This window comes from Rhinoraja longicauda, chromosome 23 (genome assembly GCF_053455715.1).
Source record: "Rhinoraja longicauda isolate Sanriku21f chromosome 23, sRhiLon1.1, whole genome shotgun sequence".
NCBI classification, from domain to species: Eukaryota; Metazoa; Chordata; class Chondrichthyes; order Rajiformes; family Arhynchobatidae; genus Rhinoraja; species Rhinoraja longicauda.
In genome coordinates, this window is record NC_135975.1 from 35720667 (window position 1) to 35740009 (window position 19343).

The 19343-nt window shown below is 40.6% G+C and overlaps 1 protein-coding gene across 3 annotated transcripts in view; it reads right to left on the reverse strand.

Annotated features, from left to right (window-relative positions):
* The window catches only part of cdk17 (cyclin dependent kinase 17), a 193499-nt gene that overhangs the window by 48143 nt on the left and 126013 nt on the right, over nt 1-19343 (reverse strand). For 2 of the 3 annotated variants that reach the window (XM_078420053.1, XM_078420054.1), the window contains exons 4-5: nt 13863-14030; nt 9466-9599 (exon numbers count right to left, since the gene is read on the reverse strand). In XM_078420053.1, the coding sequence (XP_078276179.1) occupies nt 9466-9599; nt 13863-14030 (302 nt within the window). The remainder of the gene's footprint in view (nt 1-9465; nt 9600-13862; nt 14031-19343) is intronic. The other variant, XM_078420056.1, reaches the window with a different exon arrangement.

A 19343-nucleotide genomic window follows, 5' to 3' on the forward strand; every position in this document is an offset into this window, starting at 1 on the left:
GTAGGCGGAGGAATTGGGAGTAGGGGATAGACTTTTTGCAGGAGACTGGGTGGGAAGAAGTGTAGTCCAGATAGCTGTGGGAGTCAGTGGGTTTGTAGTAGATATCGGTCATGGAGAAGGTGATGGTGAGATCCAGAAACGCGAGGGAGATGTCAGAGATGGTTCAAGTGTATTTAAGAGCAGGATGGAAATTAGTGGTGAAATGTATGAAGTCAGTCAGTTCTACATGGGTACAAGAGGTAGCACCAATGCAGTCCTCAAAGTAGCGGAGGTAGAGTTCGGGGATGGGGCCAGTGTACGTCTGGAACAGGGATTGTTCAACGTACCCGACAAAGAGGCAGGCATAGCTAGGGACCTTGCGAGTGCCCATAGCTACGCCTCGGGTTTGGAGGAAGTGGGAGGAGTCAAAGGAGAAGTTGTTGAGGGTGAGAACCAGCTCTGCTAAGTGGAGGAGAGTGTTAGTAGATGGAGATTGGCTGGTTCGACGGTCGAGGAAGAAACGGGGGGCTTCAAGACCATCCTTGTGGGGAATGGACGTGTAGAATAACTGGACATCTGTGGTAAAGATGAGGGAATGGGGGCCTGGAAACCGGAAGTTATTGAGGAATGGAATACTTGTTGCTTTCTGGGATTAGCAGTTTGAAATTCAGTTTCCATTTCTTTCCACAAACCCTTCGGTCTTTCTGTTGGTGATAATCAGCCAGCAGGGGACAGCGGCCAAAGAACATGCATCATTTTGATAGTAGCAGCAAGAGGTTTTTGGAGACAAGAAAAACTATTTTGGACTGGACTGACTTATTTGGTTAAGATTGGAAGATTGTCCAGGTACTCCATCTGCAGGATTTCTGAAGATATTGCACAATTGTTGTGCCTTTTACTATTCCAATTAGAACATAGAACTTAGAACAGAATAGCACAGGAACAGACACTTCCTCCATGTTGAGACGTTAGGCTCATGTTGGTTGACTTCTCCTGCCAATAGATATGGAGGATTTTGTTGAGTCTTGTGGGTATAGCTGCAATGCCAAGTTATTTGCTGTCAGCAGTTCGTGTCTCACAACATAAATGATAACCAGTTCTGATGAAATCGGAGGTGTCAGTATTACAGTATAGCAAAGGGGATTACAGAGGCATGAGGCAGGTTGGCCAAAATTGACTGGAAGGAGGCCCTAGCAAGGAAGACTGTGGAACAGCAATGGCAGGTATTCCTGGGAATAATGCAGAAGTTGCAGGATTAATTTATCCCAAAGAGGAGGAACGATTCTAAGGGGAGTAAGAGGCACCCGTGGCTGACAAGGGAAGTCAAGGACAACATAAAAATAAAAGGGAAGAAGTATAACATAGCAAAGAAGAGTGGGAAGCCAGAGGATTGGGACTCTTTTAAAGAGCAACAGAAGATAACTAAAAAGGCAATACGGGGAGAAAAGATGAGGTAAGAGGGTAAACTAGCCAATAATATAAAGGAGGATAGTAAAAACTTTTTTAGGTATGTAAAGAGGAAAAAAATAGTCAAGGCAAATGTGGGTCCCTTGAAGACAGAAGCAGGGGAATTTATTATGGGGAACAAGAAAATGGCAGAAGAGTTGAACCGGTACTTTGGATCTGTCTTCACTGAGGAGGATACAAACAATCTCCCAGATGTTCTAGTGGCCAGAGATCCTAGGGTGACAGAGGAACTGGAGAAAATCCACATTAGGCAGGAAAAAGTTTTGGGTAGACTAATGGGGCTCAAGGCTGATAAATCCCCAGGGCCTGATGGTCTGCATCTCAGAGTGCTTAAGGAGGTGGCTCTAGAAATTGTGGACGCATTAGTAATGATTTTCCAATGTTCTATAGATTCCGGGTCAGTTCCTGTGGATTGGAGGGTAGCTAATGTTATCCCACTTTTCAAGAAAGGAGGGAGAGAAAACGGGAAATTATAGACCAGTTAGTCTGACATCAGTGGTAGGGAAGATGCTGGAGTCAATTATAAAAGACGAAATTGCGGAGCATTTGGATCGCAGTAACAGGATCGTTCCGAGTCAGCATGGATTTACGAAGGGGAAATCGTGCTTGACTAATCTACTGGAATTTTTTGAGGATGTAACTAGGAAAATTGACAGGGGAGAGCCGGTGGATGTGGTGTACCTCGACTTTCAGAAAGCCTTCGACAAGGTCCCACATAGGAGATTGGTGGGCAAAATTAGAGCACATGGTATTGGAGGTAGGGTACTGACATGGATAGAAAGTTGGTTGACAGACAGAAAGCAAAGAGTGGGGATAAATGGGTCCCTTTCAGAATGGCAGGCAGTGACTAGTGGGGTACCGCAAGGCTCGGTGTTGGGACCGCAGCTATTTACAATATACATCAATGACTTGGATGAAGGGATTAAAAGTACCATTAGCAAATTTGCCGATGATACAAAGCTAGGTGGCAGTGTGAACTGTGAGGAAGATGCTATGAGGTTGCAGGGTGACTTGGACAGGTTGTGTGAGTGGGCGGATGCATGGCAGATGCAGTTTAATGTGGATAAGTGTGAGGTTATCCACTTTGGCGGTAAGAATAGGAAGGCAGATTATTATTTGAATGGTGTCAAGTTAGGAAAAGGGGACGTACAACGTGATCTGGGTGTCTTAGTGCATCAGTCACTGAAAGGAAGCATGCAGGTACAGCAGGCAGTGAAGAAAGCCAATGGAATGTTGGCATTCATAACAAGAGGAGTTGAGTATAGGAGCAAAGAGGTCCTTCTGCAGTTGTACAGGGCCCTAGTGAGACCGCACCTGGAGTACTGTGTGCAGTTTTGGTCTCCAAATTTGAGGAAGGATATTCTTGCTATTGAGGGCGTGCAGCGTAGGTTTACTAGGTTAATTCACGGAATGGCGGGACTGTCATATGTTGAAAGACTGGAGCGACTGGATTTGCATACACTGGAATTTAGAAGGATGAGAGGGGATCTTATCGAAACGTATAAGATTATTAAGGGGTTGGACATGTTAGAGGCAGGAAACATGTTCCCAATGTTGGGGGAGTCCAGAACCAGGGGCCACAGTTTAAGAATAAGGGGTAGGCCATTTGAACAGAGATGAGGAAAAACATTTTTAGTCAGAGAGTTGTGAATCTGTGGAATTCTCTGCCTCAGAGGGCAGTGGAGGCCAATTCTCTGAATACATTCAAGAGAGAGTTAGATAGAGCTCTTAAGGATAGCGGAGTCAGGGGGTATGGGGAGAAAGCAGGAACGGAGTACTGATTGAGAATGATCAGCCATGATCACATTGAATGGCGGTGCTGGCTCGAAGGGCCGAATGGCCTACACCTGCACCTATTGTCTATTGTCTATCACTGCCTGATAGACCTTAAGCTTTGTGTCAGGTTTAAGGCTTTAATCTTCTTATGCGTTTTTCCCGATACAGCCACATGCTGGTGCAATGAACGTGGTAAATTTCATTTCTGATGCCTATCATTGTTCAAAGGTAGTTCCCAAGATATGGAAATAGAAATAATCTAGCGTCTTGCCACATGTCTTTGGGATGGGGCAGGAAGCCCGCATTGTCAGAGCGAGAATATGCAAACTCCATACATACGTTACCACAGGTTAGCATTGAATCCGGTTCACTTGAGTTGTGAGGCAACAGCTATACTTGCTGCAACACTGTGCTGCCCAGTTGCTGAATTATCTGGCAGGTATGGCTGAATGACAGCTGCCTTTATGAAACTTTTCATATACATGAATAATGTTGTTAATATTGGAGAACCGCTCCAACTAGTTTAAATTGTGAATCCGAGAAAATTTTCAAATATGGTGGCGTATTTAGACAATAGACAATAGGTGCAGCAGGCCATTCGGCCCTTCGACCCAGCACCGCCATTTAATGTGATCATGGCTGATCATTCACAATCAGTACCCCGTACCTGCCCTCTCCCCAGACCCTCTGACTCCGCTATCATAAGAGCTCTACCTAACTCTCTTTGAAAGCAACCAGAGAATTGGCCTCCACTGCCTTCACAGGCAGAGAATCCACACATTTACAACTCTCTGAGTGAAAAAGTTTTTCCTCATCTCCGTTCTAAATGGCCTACCCCTTATTCTTAAACTGTGGCCCCTGGTTCTAGTCTCCCCCAACATTGGGAACATGTTTTCTGCCTTCAGCGTGTCCAATCCCTTAATAATCTTATATGTTTCAATAAGATCCCGTCTCATCCTTCTAAATTCTAAATTCCAGTGTATACAAGCCTAGTCGCTCGAGTCTTTCAACATATGACAGTCCCACCATTCCAGGAATTAACCTAGTGAACCTACGCTGCACTCCCTCAATAGCAAGAATGTCCTTCCTCAAATTTGGAGACCAAAACTGCACACAGTACTCCAGGTGCGGTCTCACTAAGGCCCTGTATAACTGCAGAAGGACCTCTTTGCTCCTATACTCAACTCCTCTTGTCATAAATGCCAACATGCCATTAGCTTTCTTCACTGACTGCTGTACCTGCATGCTTACTTTAACTGACTGATGAACAAGGACACCCAGATCTCTTTGTACTTCCCCATTTCCTAACTTGAAATTCAGATAATAATTTGCTTTCTCTCTCCCTCCTTTCTTAAAAAGTGGGATAACATTAGCTACCCTCCAATCCACAGGAACTGATCCTGAATCTATAGAACATTGGAAAATGATCACCAATGCGTCCATGATTTCTAGAGCCACTTCCTTAAGTACCCTGGGATGCAGACCATCAGGCCCTGGGGATTTATCAGCCTTCAGTCCCATCAATCTATCCAACACCTTTTCCTGACTAATGAAATGCTTTCTCCTTTACTTTTATGTTGTCTTACAAGTACAAACTCTGTACAGAATGAACTCAGGTCTCTGGCACTGGAAGGCACCAACTCTACCTGCCGATTAAAGAGGCTAAGGATAGTAAGGACAGAAAGGATGGAATGGGAATGAGAAGGGAAGCTAAAATGGTTAGCAACCAAGAGATCCAGCAGGTCCTGTTAAACAGAGCACATGTTCAGTGAAGAGGTTTATGTTTGTTTATGCTTGATCTTGCTGAACTAAAAAATGCCATATCGGGAACACCAAACACAATTAACGAAGTTTGAAGAGGTGTACATGATCCTTCCTCTCACCTGGAAGGAGCTGCTGGATCCCTGGGTCAGGTGAAAAAGGAGATGTAAGGACAGTGTTATGTCTCCTGCGGTTGCAGGGGAAAGTACATGGGGAGGACGCAGCTTGCATGGGCAGTGATGAGCAAACTAAGAAGGTGCAGAGGAAGTGGTCTCTACACAACACAGAAAGGTGGGGACAAGAAGCTGTACCTTGTGTTGAATTCATGTTGAAGGTAGCAGACACGTCAGATAACGATGTGTTGAATACGGAGGCTGGTGGCGTGAAAGGTAATGATCAGGAAAACCTATTGTAGTTCACTCTGGAGGAGTGTGAACGAGAACAGAATTGTGGGACACAGAGAAGTCAGATGAGGGCTTCAACCATAACAGCATGGTGGAAAACCATGTTTACAGAAGAAAGGAGGACATCTCGGATGCTTGAAGAAAGAGGACATCTTGGATGTCTGACAGTGGAAATTCTAAAGAAAGAGGATATCTTGGATGGTTTAGAGTAGAAAAACTGAAGAGTGAGAACATTTTGGATGTCCTACAGTGATTTATCCTGACAATCTGTGGAAGGTTTAACTATATTTTGAATTGTTTACAAGGTATAACATCTCAATAACTTCTCTTGCCTCAAAGTACATATTGTATGAATCATCAACATTTTCAATCGTTTAAAACAATGGACTAGATCTTGCAAGACATCTCCTGGCACCCATTGACTTCAGATGGCTGGTCTCACTGGGCCTTGGCTCCCTTGAAATAAGTGGTAAAGTCTGGAAGCAACCAAGCCTTGGACAGTATCACACTTATAATATTCCTGACAGGGTTTGACAAAAGGCAAAGCTGGGATGTCTTTCCCATTTATCAAAACTTTCAAGGATTTCAACTATTTTTAAATATGGGAACATTTACAGGTTATTACATTTGATGTAAATAACAGCATTAAATCAAAACATGAAAAGGTAAATTAAAAACAAATTAAACCAAAATAATCGAAACATCTCCAGGCACAGAATCTGTTGGACTCCAAGAGGCAGCAAACTGAAAGATTTGGCCTTTTTAGCAAGCTTGCAAATCCTGACTTTGTATTAGTTTTTAGTTTTAGAGATACAGCGTGGAAACAGGTCCTTCGGCCTTCCGAGTCCGCGCCGACCAGTGATCCCCGCACATTAACACTATCTTACACACAAAAGGGACAATTTACACATACACCAAGCCAATTAACCTACATACCTGTACGTCTTTGGAGTGTGGGAGGAAACCGAAGATCTCGGAGAAAACCCACGCGGTCATGGGGAGAACGTACAAACTTCGTACAGACAACACCCGCAGTCGGGATCAAACCCGGGTCTCCGGCGTTGCAAGCACTGTAAAGCAGCAACTCCACCGCTGCGCCACCTTGCCGCCGCGTGACAGTGCCATCATGACTTATCAGCACGTTTGCACAAGGTCAAATTACCAACTACCAGATCCAGAATATACTGCCCAATAAGTATTATTTTTTATATTTGTGATATTTCAGTTTCTACATTCATCCTGCGTGCCAATATTTTGTTTTGCAGTCCATAAAATGTCTGATAAATATTACAACATTATCTGTGATAATTTTTTCCTTGTGATTGGTTATTCAATCTGTTTAATGGTATAATTGGTGGCTGGAAAGATGAAATCCACACCGATGATCACAAAATAACATAATGGCAAATAACCCCCTTCCCTCCTCTTAATATCAACAAGCTTTGTCACTAACTTAGAGGTGTATAAAATTATGAGAGGAATAGATTGGTTAGATGCACAGTCTCTTGCTCGGAGTAGGGGAATTGAGAACCAGAGGTTTAAGGTGAAGGGGGAAAGTTTTTATGAGAATTTGATGGGTAACTTTTTTACACAAAGGGTGGTGATAGTGAATGAGCTGCTGGGGGAGGTAGTTGTGGCAGGGACTATCACAACGTTTAAGAAGCAATTAGACAAGTACATGGATAGGACAAGTTTAAAGGGATATGGGCTAAATGCAGGCAGGTGGGACTAGTGTAGATGGGACACTACACTAGTTGATTGATGTGGGGAAATTAGGTTGAAGTGCCTATTTCCATTATGTATGAGTCTATGACTTTATGAACTACAAAATAAAAGTCACAAACAGTATAGAATTTCTTTTGAATGTGACGTGTCCAGTAAATGACATTTAATTATATTTTTATTACTGCTGCTCAATAACAATGGTTCTTGGAAAGTATCAGCAATAGAAGTAATCATAGAAACAAATAATTACAGTGATTATCACTCAAAACCAGCATTCAAAATACACATGTTTTGGCCACTTGTTGTATGGCTTCAAAATATACGATTGCTATAGTTTTGAATTAACTTCAATTCTAAATCAACTCATTTACAAAAATAAAGTAAGACCATATTCATTAAAAAAAATTGGAACCTCAAAGGTTTACTTGGAATTTTTAAGAAATCTGCAAAAATAAAACTATGAATGGTGTTAATCCAAAATGAAAACAGATAATGTGTAGAATAGTCAGCAATTCAGTCATTATTTGTGGAAAGGACAGACAACAGTGATGGTCAGGCTTCAAGTCAAAATGATGATTATGATTCCCCAGTCTAACAATTCCAATATTTGTCCAACATTCAGTCTTTTTATTTCAGATTTCCATTGATATTTCAGAAATCTTCAAATATGTCAAACATTTTCACGGTAGTTCAAGTTATCTGCATCAGTAAATAGTTGGAGGGCCTGATATCATACCAAATAGGCTCCAAACCCTTCCGGGGATGAGTCAAGATAACTATCTTTGCAGCCATTTTCTGGGAAAAGCAGTAGACATTTAATTTTTTGTCTACAAATTTTGTTTTGACATGGAACTGTGTCCAAGCTTTGATAACATGTGAATTAGTAGTCCTTTGCCGTGATCTGTTTGATCGACATTGAGCAAAATGTTTCAAACCTTCTATTCCTGAAAATACCAGTTCTGTCCATCTGTACAAAATTTATCCCAAATGTTGGCTCAGAATTCTTATTTTACACCTTCATCTGTACACAATAAAAATATTTTTTAACTTTCTAACATTCTTGATGTTTTTTATTTTAACCAAATCTTGGACAAAATGTCTACATCGATATTATAATCTCCTACTGTTGCCCAGGGTGAGAAAAATAATCTTGGGGCACAAATGAAATTTCCAAATCTAGTAGTAAGCCACTAGATGGAATTATCCTTTGAAATAACTTCTAACATTACACCAATTATTTGGGTGGGTTTAGGTATAACTTTTACTATAAAGATTATCAACATTTTGAAATATGTTACTGATCTAAATAAGGAAGGAAAATAATGATTAGAATCTTTAGGACAAGACAATGAGAAATAATATTGGCATATTCAAGCGTGCAGGTTGACTGTCAAATGGTAACTTTAAAAAGAGAAAGGATTTATTTGTTTTGTTTTATATTCTTCTTCAATGTTTGTTTTTTTGCTACTTTAGATTTGTTCATATTTTTAGCCTAACTTAAGTGATAGGAGCAGTATTAGGCCACTCGGCCTATCAAGTCTACCGGACCATTCAATCATGGCTGATCTATCTCTCCCTCCTAACCCCATTCTCCTACCTTCTCTCCATACCCCCTGACACCCGTACTAATCAAGAAAGTGGTAGTTCAAGACACAGAGAACATCTGAGTTAAGCATGGTATTATTCATCATTTAATTAAACACACAGCATGGAACCAAACTCTTCGGCCAAGTCCATGCTAACCATCAATTATCCTTTGCTCGACGGCTGTATTTATGTAATAGTATTATTTGATCTGATTGGATAGCATGCAAAACAAAGCTTTTCACTGCACCTCAGTACATGTGACAATAATAAACCTGAACTTAAACATTAGTTCTATATTATCTTACTCTCGTATCCACTCCCTTCACTCCAGAGACAATTTTGTAGAGGCCAATTAATCTATAAACCCACAGATCTGTGTGATGTGGGAGGAAACCATGTGGTCACCGGGAGAAAGTGCAAATTCCACGCAGACAGTACCTCAGTACGTCTCTGCCGCTGGGAGGCAGCTGGTAGAGACCAGCCCTGCCTCTGTCACACTATGTTCTTAAAGCCAAGTTTCCATACTATGATGCTTTAAGTCAAGATGTGATGCATTTAAAAGCCGAGATATTAATAAGGTGCATTTGTATGTTTTCATCTTATAGCATCATCACACATTGAAGACCTATCTTGCAAGAGCCATGTTTAATTATTTTCACTCTTCACGCAGCATAGAGAAAATGGCACAATAGCAGACTTTTGATCCTATAATTGAAATGCAACTTTAAACAATTATTACATCTGCTGAATTCTGCTAAAATCCTACCTCCATAGAGATTCGTCTGTGTAGGTGATTTCTCATTCGAACACGTGTGGGCGACTGCACCTCATCAGACGATGTCCCAGAAGCTTGATCACTCTCACCATCTGAACCTATTTTCAGATTCTCATGCACTATATCTGAACACGAAGGCAGAAAGTAAAATTAACCAGACGTTCACGAAAATTGGAACAAAGATACAAAAATCAGGTTTCCATGCTAACAGAGAGGGGTTATTATAAAAAATAAAGAGGATTGCAAAATATAGCAACATTCATATCATATCATATCATATATATACAGCCGGAAACAGGCCTTTTCGGCCCTCCAAGTCCGTGTCACCCAGTGATCCCCGTACATTAACACTATCCTACACCCACTAGGGACAATTTTTACATTTACCCAGCCAATTAACCTACATACCTGTACGTCTTTGGCGTGTGGGAGGAAACCGAAGATCTCGGAGAAAACCCACGCAGGTCACGGGGAGAACGTACAAACTCCTTACAGTGCAGCACCCGTAGTCAGGATCGAACCTGAGTCTCCGGCGCTGCATTCGCTGTAAAGCAGCAACTCTACCGCTGCGCTACCGTGCCGCCCCTTCTGTCTCAGTACCTTATAACATAAGCTACATGTAATTCCCATATTTATATTCATTTAAAAAATATTAATGATTTCAAAGATTCAAATAATATTATGTTCTACAACCAGCATTTTCAGTTTAGGGGAATCTTTTTCCTGTTAACACTTCTTATTGGTCAAATCCATTTATATGCTTGAAATTGCTTCAGATAAAGATACTTAGTTATTATGTTTAATTTGTTTCACTCTGAATAAAACATTTTTCAAATACTTTGTCATGTCTACTACGAGTGCTAACTTCAAATTTGAACAATCTTCAAAATTGTTTTAAAATTCATGCAAAACAATGTGATAAAACTCATTACATTAATTAATTGGCAACGTAAATAACTTGGTAATGGTTTTATTTTTAATTGGGGAACAATTTTAAGCAACACGAAATTAAAATATTTGCTAACTATTCTAGTTAATAAAAATAAATCAATGTTACTATGTAAAGGTTAGATTATAGAAGAAAATTATTCTTCACATTCCAAATCATATGTTGTTTTATTTCTTTTGTCTCCCTCTTCCATTGCACCACTGTTACAAGCAAGACCAGGGATTAAGAGCAAAACCTGCAGAGAAGCTCCTGTGGGGTAGCACACAATCATAGAAACGTAGAAAATAGGTGCTGGAGGAGGCCATTTGGCCCTTCGAGCCAGCACCGCCATTCATTGTGATCATGGCTGATCATCTACAATCAATGTTATGCATGGACTGATTTTCTGAGGTGTTTACTCCAAAAATGAGGAATAGGCTTCTGGCCCCTCATACCTACTCTGACATTTTCATTAAGATGATGCCCTATCTCACCCGTGACATTTATTCCTTAGAAAACTTGAGTGTCAGGTTTTAAATTATTAATAGATTACCCTCACTCCTTATTTGCCCAAGAGCTTTCTAAACTGTTAATTTATGGAGGCCATTTCCAAAAGGTGTAACTCAAATAATTGTTCTGAAAAAGGGTTAGATGTAGAAAAGTTCAAATCGCTGCAAAATCTTAAGGACCTTAAATCTTAAATGCAGGAGAGTTTACGATTCTTGGGGAATTTGATGGACCCTTGCAATTACTTACATTTTTATGACACAGGGGTTGCTAATTAGGTCATCGGGTCATGCTATCTACCAAAAGAGCAATTCCATCAAATACACTCCCCCTCTTTATTTTTCAGTAGCCTTTCAAAATATTCTCATCAACTCCACTGATTATTTTTTGGGGGTAATTTGGAAAATCACCAAAGCGTGATTTACGGCTTACCTAATCTGGCATAGATGTGAAAATGTCAAGAGCATGCATTTGCGGATGTATGGCATATTCAATATGTATCAAACTCAAAATTGATGACGGAAGAAGCCAAAGGAAATCTTCATGTAGTGGCAAAATATATCAATAAAGCATTAAGCGCACCATGCCCATGTGGGCCAAACAATCTAAAAATGATAAGAGAGGAAATGTGTGCGTATGACAGTAATAGGAAGGTGCTTTTTAAAAGAAACTGGTAATTTTAAGAGATGGGTTCCAAGGAATTTGCACATTAATAAAGACCAATATGCAGCTGCAGTGGGCAATAGGAGAGGAACTGGAATGTCAGCCTCCAAAACAAAAGGGTTTGGTTTCTGGAATTATGAAAGCCTTATTGAAATTGCACAGAGCCATTGTAAGATTGAACCTCGAGTATTAAATGCAGTACAGAAAGGATGCACATGCCATGGAGGGGATGCAGTGAGGATTCAATAGACTGATTCCATGTTTGCCACATGTGGAGGGACTGACTGTACTAGGACTGTATTCTTCACAGCTTAAAAGAATGACAGTGATTTGGAAATAGCTAAATGCAGGTGTTTCCTTGATAGAGGACATGGGAGCCAAGAAGCACAGTTTGAGAATTAAGGGATGGGCCACTTCGGAACGAGATAAGGAAACAATTCTTTGTGTGGAGGTAGGACCACCTTTAGAATTTTGTAACCTGAAGGACTGTGGAGGTCATTAATTTCATTCAAAATGTAGATTAATATGAAGGGAATGGAGGGATACGATGATGATGCTTGAAAACGAGTCTTGGGTGGTCTGCTATGATCTTGATGAATGGTGGACCAGGTGCAAAGCACCACATGGCCTACTCTTGCTTCTTATGTACTAATGCTGGAAAATGATTAAGTGTAGGTTGCTGAAAGTAGAAAATTAGAAATAGCAGAGACTTTTAATTCCCATCAGCTAAAGCCGAACTGGAAAACTGAAAGGCACTATTTAAATTCAAATACTAGATTCAATAGTCACCTCAAAACCCACAAACTGAACTAGAAGTCATTGTCAATCCCAAGATACTCACTAAAAAGACTTCAAAAAAAATAACCACAAGCCAATCAACCCAATAACTGTAGTGCAAAGTTCAGCACACTTGGGTAGAAATAAATATTTATTGGAAAATCAGCTAGTTTGAATAAAGTCAATGAAAGTGAATATGTGCTTAAGCACCTTGATTGAGCCATTGGATGATTCAACATGTAATGTTGGTCATAGTAGTGAAGCTACTTCTGAGGAGTATTCATTGACCTGAAACATTAAATGCCTAGCCTAGTGAGTATTTCCAGCATATTCTGTTCTGGTGATGCTATTTATATGGACTTTGAGCTGACATTCAAAATGCCAATCAAAAGCGTAATTAATAAAATGAAGTCCATTATTTTTAAATTGCAGGATAAACATTGTACCATTTTAAGGATCAATCGTTTTATTTTTAATGTAGCTGTTGTAAAATAATTTGTTTTATTTAAGTCATATAATTGACAATGTAATTGATAAAGCCTAAATTTATCATTTATGCATTTTAGCATGCATAAATCAAAATTCACAAAAGAATTACCCTTGAGAAATGTCCTGCTTTTGGACTTCAATAGCTCAATTGTCTGTAAAACAGATGATTACATTATGAATTTGTTAATTTCAACAAACTCAGTTCAAATGCTATCACTTTTGTAATTTAGAAGGTGCAATGACCAAAGGAATCAGAATATAAGAATTTACAATTAAAATTAGGCTGGGGTAAAGTCAGTTAAATTCGTTAAAAATGTGATCAGTATAACTTCATCAAATGTTCAGGTAAAATTAGCAAGCTTTTCAAATTTCAACATTATTACATTTAAAATTAGTGTACTATATTTTAAGACTAAAGGGAATTTATATTGCTTACAAGCAATGTTTCTACAAGAACAACTTTTAAAGCAGGCTTTTAAGATATTAATCATGTTCAACCTGAGTATTTTTTCCAAAAGCTACACACAAAAATATTTCTCACTTGATGATGCCTGCTTTAGAATGTGTTGTGAAATATTACCAATGATTAACAATTTTTTAATATTTATAAATCATTTATTTCTTCAGTCAACTATATTCAAAATAGTTTTATGTTCTTGGCAAATTATGCAAGTCTGCTTCATTTCCAATTAATATTAAGTCCAATTATTTACAGGTTGTCCAAGTAGCATTCTTGGAGAGGAGTAAACTTAAAGCTACAATATACACATTTGCTTACATCCTTTATATTAACAGGTATGCATTAATTTTACCAGCACTTACCTGGAAGACCAGAGTTCAGATTTTGCAAACAAAAAACATGCAGAAAACAACAAAGGAAATGCGTTTTGACAGTGTTACAGCAAGTATATGCACAAAACAATGGTTATGATAGCAAACTACCACATGCACAAGCTAAGTTAACATTGTGCAAAACAATTAGGTGTAACAGAACTATACAGACAGACAATCTCTTGGTAATCACCTAGTCTACCACCACCATTCCTGGGCATGGAAATGAAAGAGCCAAGGCTCCCACCAATCACGCTATGGGGTCTCCGTAGAGGAGGCTTTTTGAAAGAGCCTGCATACTGGTGGAGAAAGGAGTGCATACTGTGCGATGTTGCAGGCCTGCCATTCTTCACAATTGGCTCTGTGATTTTTTGAAAGCCATTTGTCCCAACGAGGCATTCCATAAAGCAGAAACAAAATCAGAAGGAGAGGTGAAAGGGTGTTGATTGAAACAAAAGAAAACAAAAACAATATAAACATACTGTTTGGTGTCTGACAGGAAATGCACCGAGCTTCTGCATCAAATTAGCATTTTCAATATTTTTTGAAGAAAATCCACTTCACGTTAACATATATTGTATCTGATATACCTCCAAACTTTACCTCACTTGTTGACCTCTTCTATAAGAGCAACTTAAATATAACCATTAAAAAATAGTTAATTTTATAAATCAGCTGACTTTACTGTCAAAATTGCAAGTCCAATACAGTCTTGGTCATCAAAAAACGCAAAATGTTTTCATGGAGAGCTCACTTTTGTTCAACAGACATTTTGATACAAAAGGTTGATAAAAAGGTATTTCTGAAGAAAATCCCTTTGCCATTATATGGTTGCTGGTAGTTATTAAAAAACAAAATTCCAGTTAACAAGAACATTATCTTTTCAAGTTTAACATAAAAAAATTGTAATACACAATACCAATGAGTTACATTGCAGCATTTAAATGACAACTACATTCAGGTTTTAAAAATGTCTATTTTTATTTATTCTATTACACTTAGGATGTCCTTTGAAGTAAATACGATTAAGGTTTACTGAACTGATAAACTGATTCTAAAGTCAGAAAATGCATTAGTCAAGCAAGGTTGCCCACCATCCCGTCGTTATTAGTGTGTTGCATAGGCTTGGCTTCCAAAGGCTGGTGTTGCATAGTATGTTGCATAGGCTTGCATAGACAGAGGCCAACAAAAAATAAAATTTGGAGCAGGCAGGAACTAGGTTATCAAGTGCAAGGTGATCTTGGCATTACTCTGCAAGGTACACCTGTGACCTATACCCCATTCTTCACTGTGGCAGTCACCTAAGCCATCTTCCGTTTCGGCTGGGGACCTGAGATGGAGCACTTTCAACAGGACACATTGCATATTTCTCTGATGAACCAGCAGGGAACAGTGCATCCTGGTGGCCATCTTTGTGATCCAAAGTACACCAAGTGTCAATGCTGCGATTCTGTCTGCTGCTGGTGGTGTAAGAGATGGGCCTGAACTCACTGTTACCGGATGTTCTGTTCAACTGTCAGTTGGACTTTGCCACATTACCTGTCCTATGTGGAAAGGTTCCATCAGGAAAACACATTTGAACATATCCATCAGACAGTGGTCAGCATGTGCTGCAGGCCTATGGGAGAAGGACACAAAGGATGCTGTGGATAGTTTCCCTGAGCAGACCATCAAATTAATTTGACCGAATGCCTCATCGCCAGAACTCACCAACAAGCACCAAAATCTCATGGCTGGCAATGAGAGGGCCCCTCCCTCTCAGGTACTATCTTCATGGTCAGAGTCTCACTCCCAAGACGAGGATGATACAATCATTCACCTCTCGAACTATGCGTTTGCAGAGATCTGGGAAAGGATGCGAAGATCCTTGTCGAGATTCACTCTAAGCAACTCCATAACAGAGGACGTTCTGGTCTATAGTCTGCTCCCAGGATGCTCGCCAGGGAAAATATGGAATGCTACTAGAAGATCATCAACTCGGTGAAAGACACATCTGGGTCTTATAGACAATAGATCCATTCGAGCCAGCACCGCCATTCAATGTGATCATGGCTGATCATTCACAATCAGTATCCCGTTCCTGCCCTCTCCAAATACTCTGCTATCATTAAGAGCTCGATCCAACTCTCTCTTGAAAGCATCCAGCGAATTGGCCTCCACTGCCTTCTGAGGCAGAGAATTCCTCAGATTTACAACTTTCTGAGTGAAAAAGTTTTTCCTCATCTCCGTTCTAAATGGCCTACCCTTATTCTTAAACTGTGGCCTCTGGTTCTGGACTCACCCAACATTGGGAACATGTTTCCTGCCTCTAACGTGTCCAATCCCTTAATAATCTTATGTTTCACTAAGATCCCCTCTCATTCTTTTAAGTTCCAGTGTATACAAGCTTAGTCGCTCCAGTCTTTCAACATAGCTCCAATCTTTCTTCATTAGCCGGGGCATCGAATATAAAAGTAGGGGGGTATTGATGGAATTGTACAGAACACTGGTGAGACCACAGCTGGAGTATTGTGTACAGTTCTGGTCACCACATTATAGAAAGGATGTGATAGCTTTGGAGAGGGTGCAGAGGAGATTCACCAGGATGCTGCCAGGGATGAAGGGCCTCGGCTATGAGGAGAGACTGAGCAGACTGGGGTTGTTTTCCCTGGAGCAGAGAAGGCTGAGAGGGGACATGATCGAGGTGTACAAGATCATGAGGGGCATAGATAGGGTAGATGGCGGGGAACTTCTTCCACTGGTGGAAGGTTCAACAACGAGGGGACATAGATACAGGGTAAGAGGAGGGAGGTTTCAGGGGGATGTGAGAAATAACTTTTTCACCCAGAGGGTGGTTGGAGTCTGGAACTCACTGCCTGGGGTGGTGGTGGAGGTGGGAACACTCACAACGTTTAAGAGGCATTTGGATGGGCACTTGAAATGCTACAACATTCAGGGCTACGGTCCAAATGCGGGAAAATGGGATTAAAATTAGACTGTGTTTGGTAACGGGCGGCACGGACACGATGGGCCGAAGGGCCTCTTTCTGTGCTGTAGGACTCAATGACTCTATATGATAGTCAGCCATTCCAGGAATTAACATAGTGAACCTACGCTGCACTCCCTCAATAGCAAGAAGGTCCTTCCTCTAATTTGGAGACCAAAACTGCACACAGTACTCCAGGTGAAGTCTCACTAGGGCCCTGTACAACTGCAGAAGGACCTCTTTGCTCCTATACTCAACTCCTCTTGTCATAAAGGCCAACGTGCCATTCGTTTTTTTTCACTGCCTGCTGTACCTGCATGCTTACTTTAAGTGACTGATAAATGACACCCAGATCTCTTTGTACTTCCCCATTTCCTAACTTGACACCATTCAGATAATAATCTGCCTTCCTGTTCTTACCCTCAAAGTGGATAACCTCACATTTATCCACATTAAACTGCATCTGCCATGCATCTGCCCGAAACCTGCTAGTTTTCTAGTACAATGTGATGTCCATAAGAGAATGCTGCTGCTGGGCACAATCCAGGTTGAAGGGGTGTATGTACTAAGGGAATACACTTCCCTTAGTACATATACTTTATGGAGCATACACTTTATGGAGAAGTGCTGCAATCTAGTCCTGCTGCTACTCGACACAGATAGACTAAGTCCTTGAGAACTGTACTCTCCAAAGCGGCCATGAGTGACATTGGTGCTTTGAATGTATTATTTTGATGACATTACAAATATATAGACGTGACATCATCATAAATGTATGTGGACTGGATGGCACTATGAATGTAATGAAAGCAATGTACTGTTTTATATATCTTGCATAATATTTATGAATAAAGTTTATTTTTGAAAGTAAAAAACATTGTTCCATCTCCTATCTTAATAATACTGCAATGGAGCAAATAAGAGCAGCTTAATAATGACGAGTTCTGGTACCTTTATGATAAATTATTCTACAATTCAATCCAAATGTATTAAATATTGAAGCTCCCCGAACAATAAATTAAATAAACTTGGTTTCTTTAGGAAAAGTTCCATGTGCAGGTTTGAAATTGCAATTATTTGCATGTCGAACTTAAATTTTACATTTTTTCCACTCATACTGTTAGTTCTAATAAACAATTAAAACCTCTCTCCAAGACAATGCAGGGAAATTACAGAGAATATGGTATGATGGGAATTTCATTGTGCTTTTGAACATGTTACAATACATGTACCATTGAACACTTTCAAAAAGCCTTTGATAAGGCCCCACACAGGAGATTAGTGGGCAAAATTAGAGCACATGGTATTGGGGGTAGGGTGTTGACATTGATAGAGAATTGGTTAGTAGACAAAAAACAAAGAGTAGGAATAAACGGGTCCCTGTCACAATGGCAGGCAGTGGCGAGTGGAGTGCCGCAAGGCTCGCAACTATTTACAATAAATATTAATGATTTAGATCACAGGTATTTATTTCACAAAATGCTGGAGTAACTCAGCAGGTCAGGCAGCATCTCAGGAGAGAAGGAATGGGTGACGTTTCGGGTCGAGACCCTTCTTCAGACTGATGTCAGGGGGGCGGGACAAAGGAAGGATATAGGTGGAGACAGGAAGATAGAGGGAGAACTGGGAAGGGGAGGGGAAGAGAGGGACAGAGGAACTATCTAAAGTTGGAGAAGTCAAAGTTCATACCGCTGGGCTGCAAGCTGCCCAAGCGAAATATGAGGTGCTGCCTTAAAGTGCTAGAGACCCAGAGTTCGATCCTGAGTAAGGGTGCTGTCTGCATGGAGTTTGTATGTTCTCCCTGTGATCTCATGGGTTTTCTCTGGGTGCTCCGGTTTACTCCCACACTCCAAATACATGCAGGTATGTAGGTTAATTGGCTTTGATTAAAAGAATTGTAAATAGTCCCTAGTGTATAGGATAGTGCCAGTGTGCGGGGTGATCGTTGGTCTGCTTGGACCCGGTGGGCCGAAGGGCTCATTTCCATGCTGTATCCCTAAAGTAAGGTCTAAAGATAGGCAAAAGCAAGCAGGGAGCAAGGAAAGGCTAGTGGATTAAATTGCATTTACTTCAATGCAAGAGGCCTGACAGATAAGCCAGATGGAATCAGGTATGGATAGGTACATGCAACTGGAATATTATTGCCATTACGGAAATCTGGCTAATCGACAGGAATAGCAGCTTAATGTTTCTAGTATAAGTACCACAGGCAAGATAGAGGTAGGGTTTAAAGGGGAGAGGAGGGAGAGTTGCTTTATTGTTTTAGGAGAAAATCACAGCATAGTCCAAGATGACATTACACAGGGATCATCCATTGAGGTACCGGGAAGGTAGATTGCTCTCTGGAGAGAAGGAATGGGTGACATTTTGGGTTGAGACCCTTCTTCGGATAGATTTCAGGGGAGGGGGTGGGACCAAAATAGAATGTAGTCGGGGACAGTAAGACCAGTGGAAGAACTGGGGAGGGGATATAGAGGGAAAGCAAGGGCTATCTGAAGTTAGAGAAGTCAATATTCATACCGCTTGGGTGTAAACTACCCAAGCGAAATATGAGGTGCTGTTCCTCTAATTTGCACTGGGCCTCACTGACAATGGAGGAGGCCCAGGACAGAATGGTCAGATTGGGAATGGGAGGGGGAGTTGAAGTTCTGAGTCACCAGGAGATCAGGTAGGTTAAGACCGACTGAGCAGAGGTGTTTAGCGAAACGA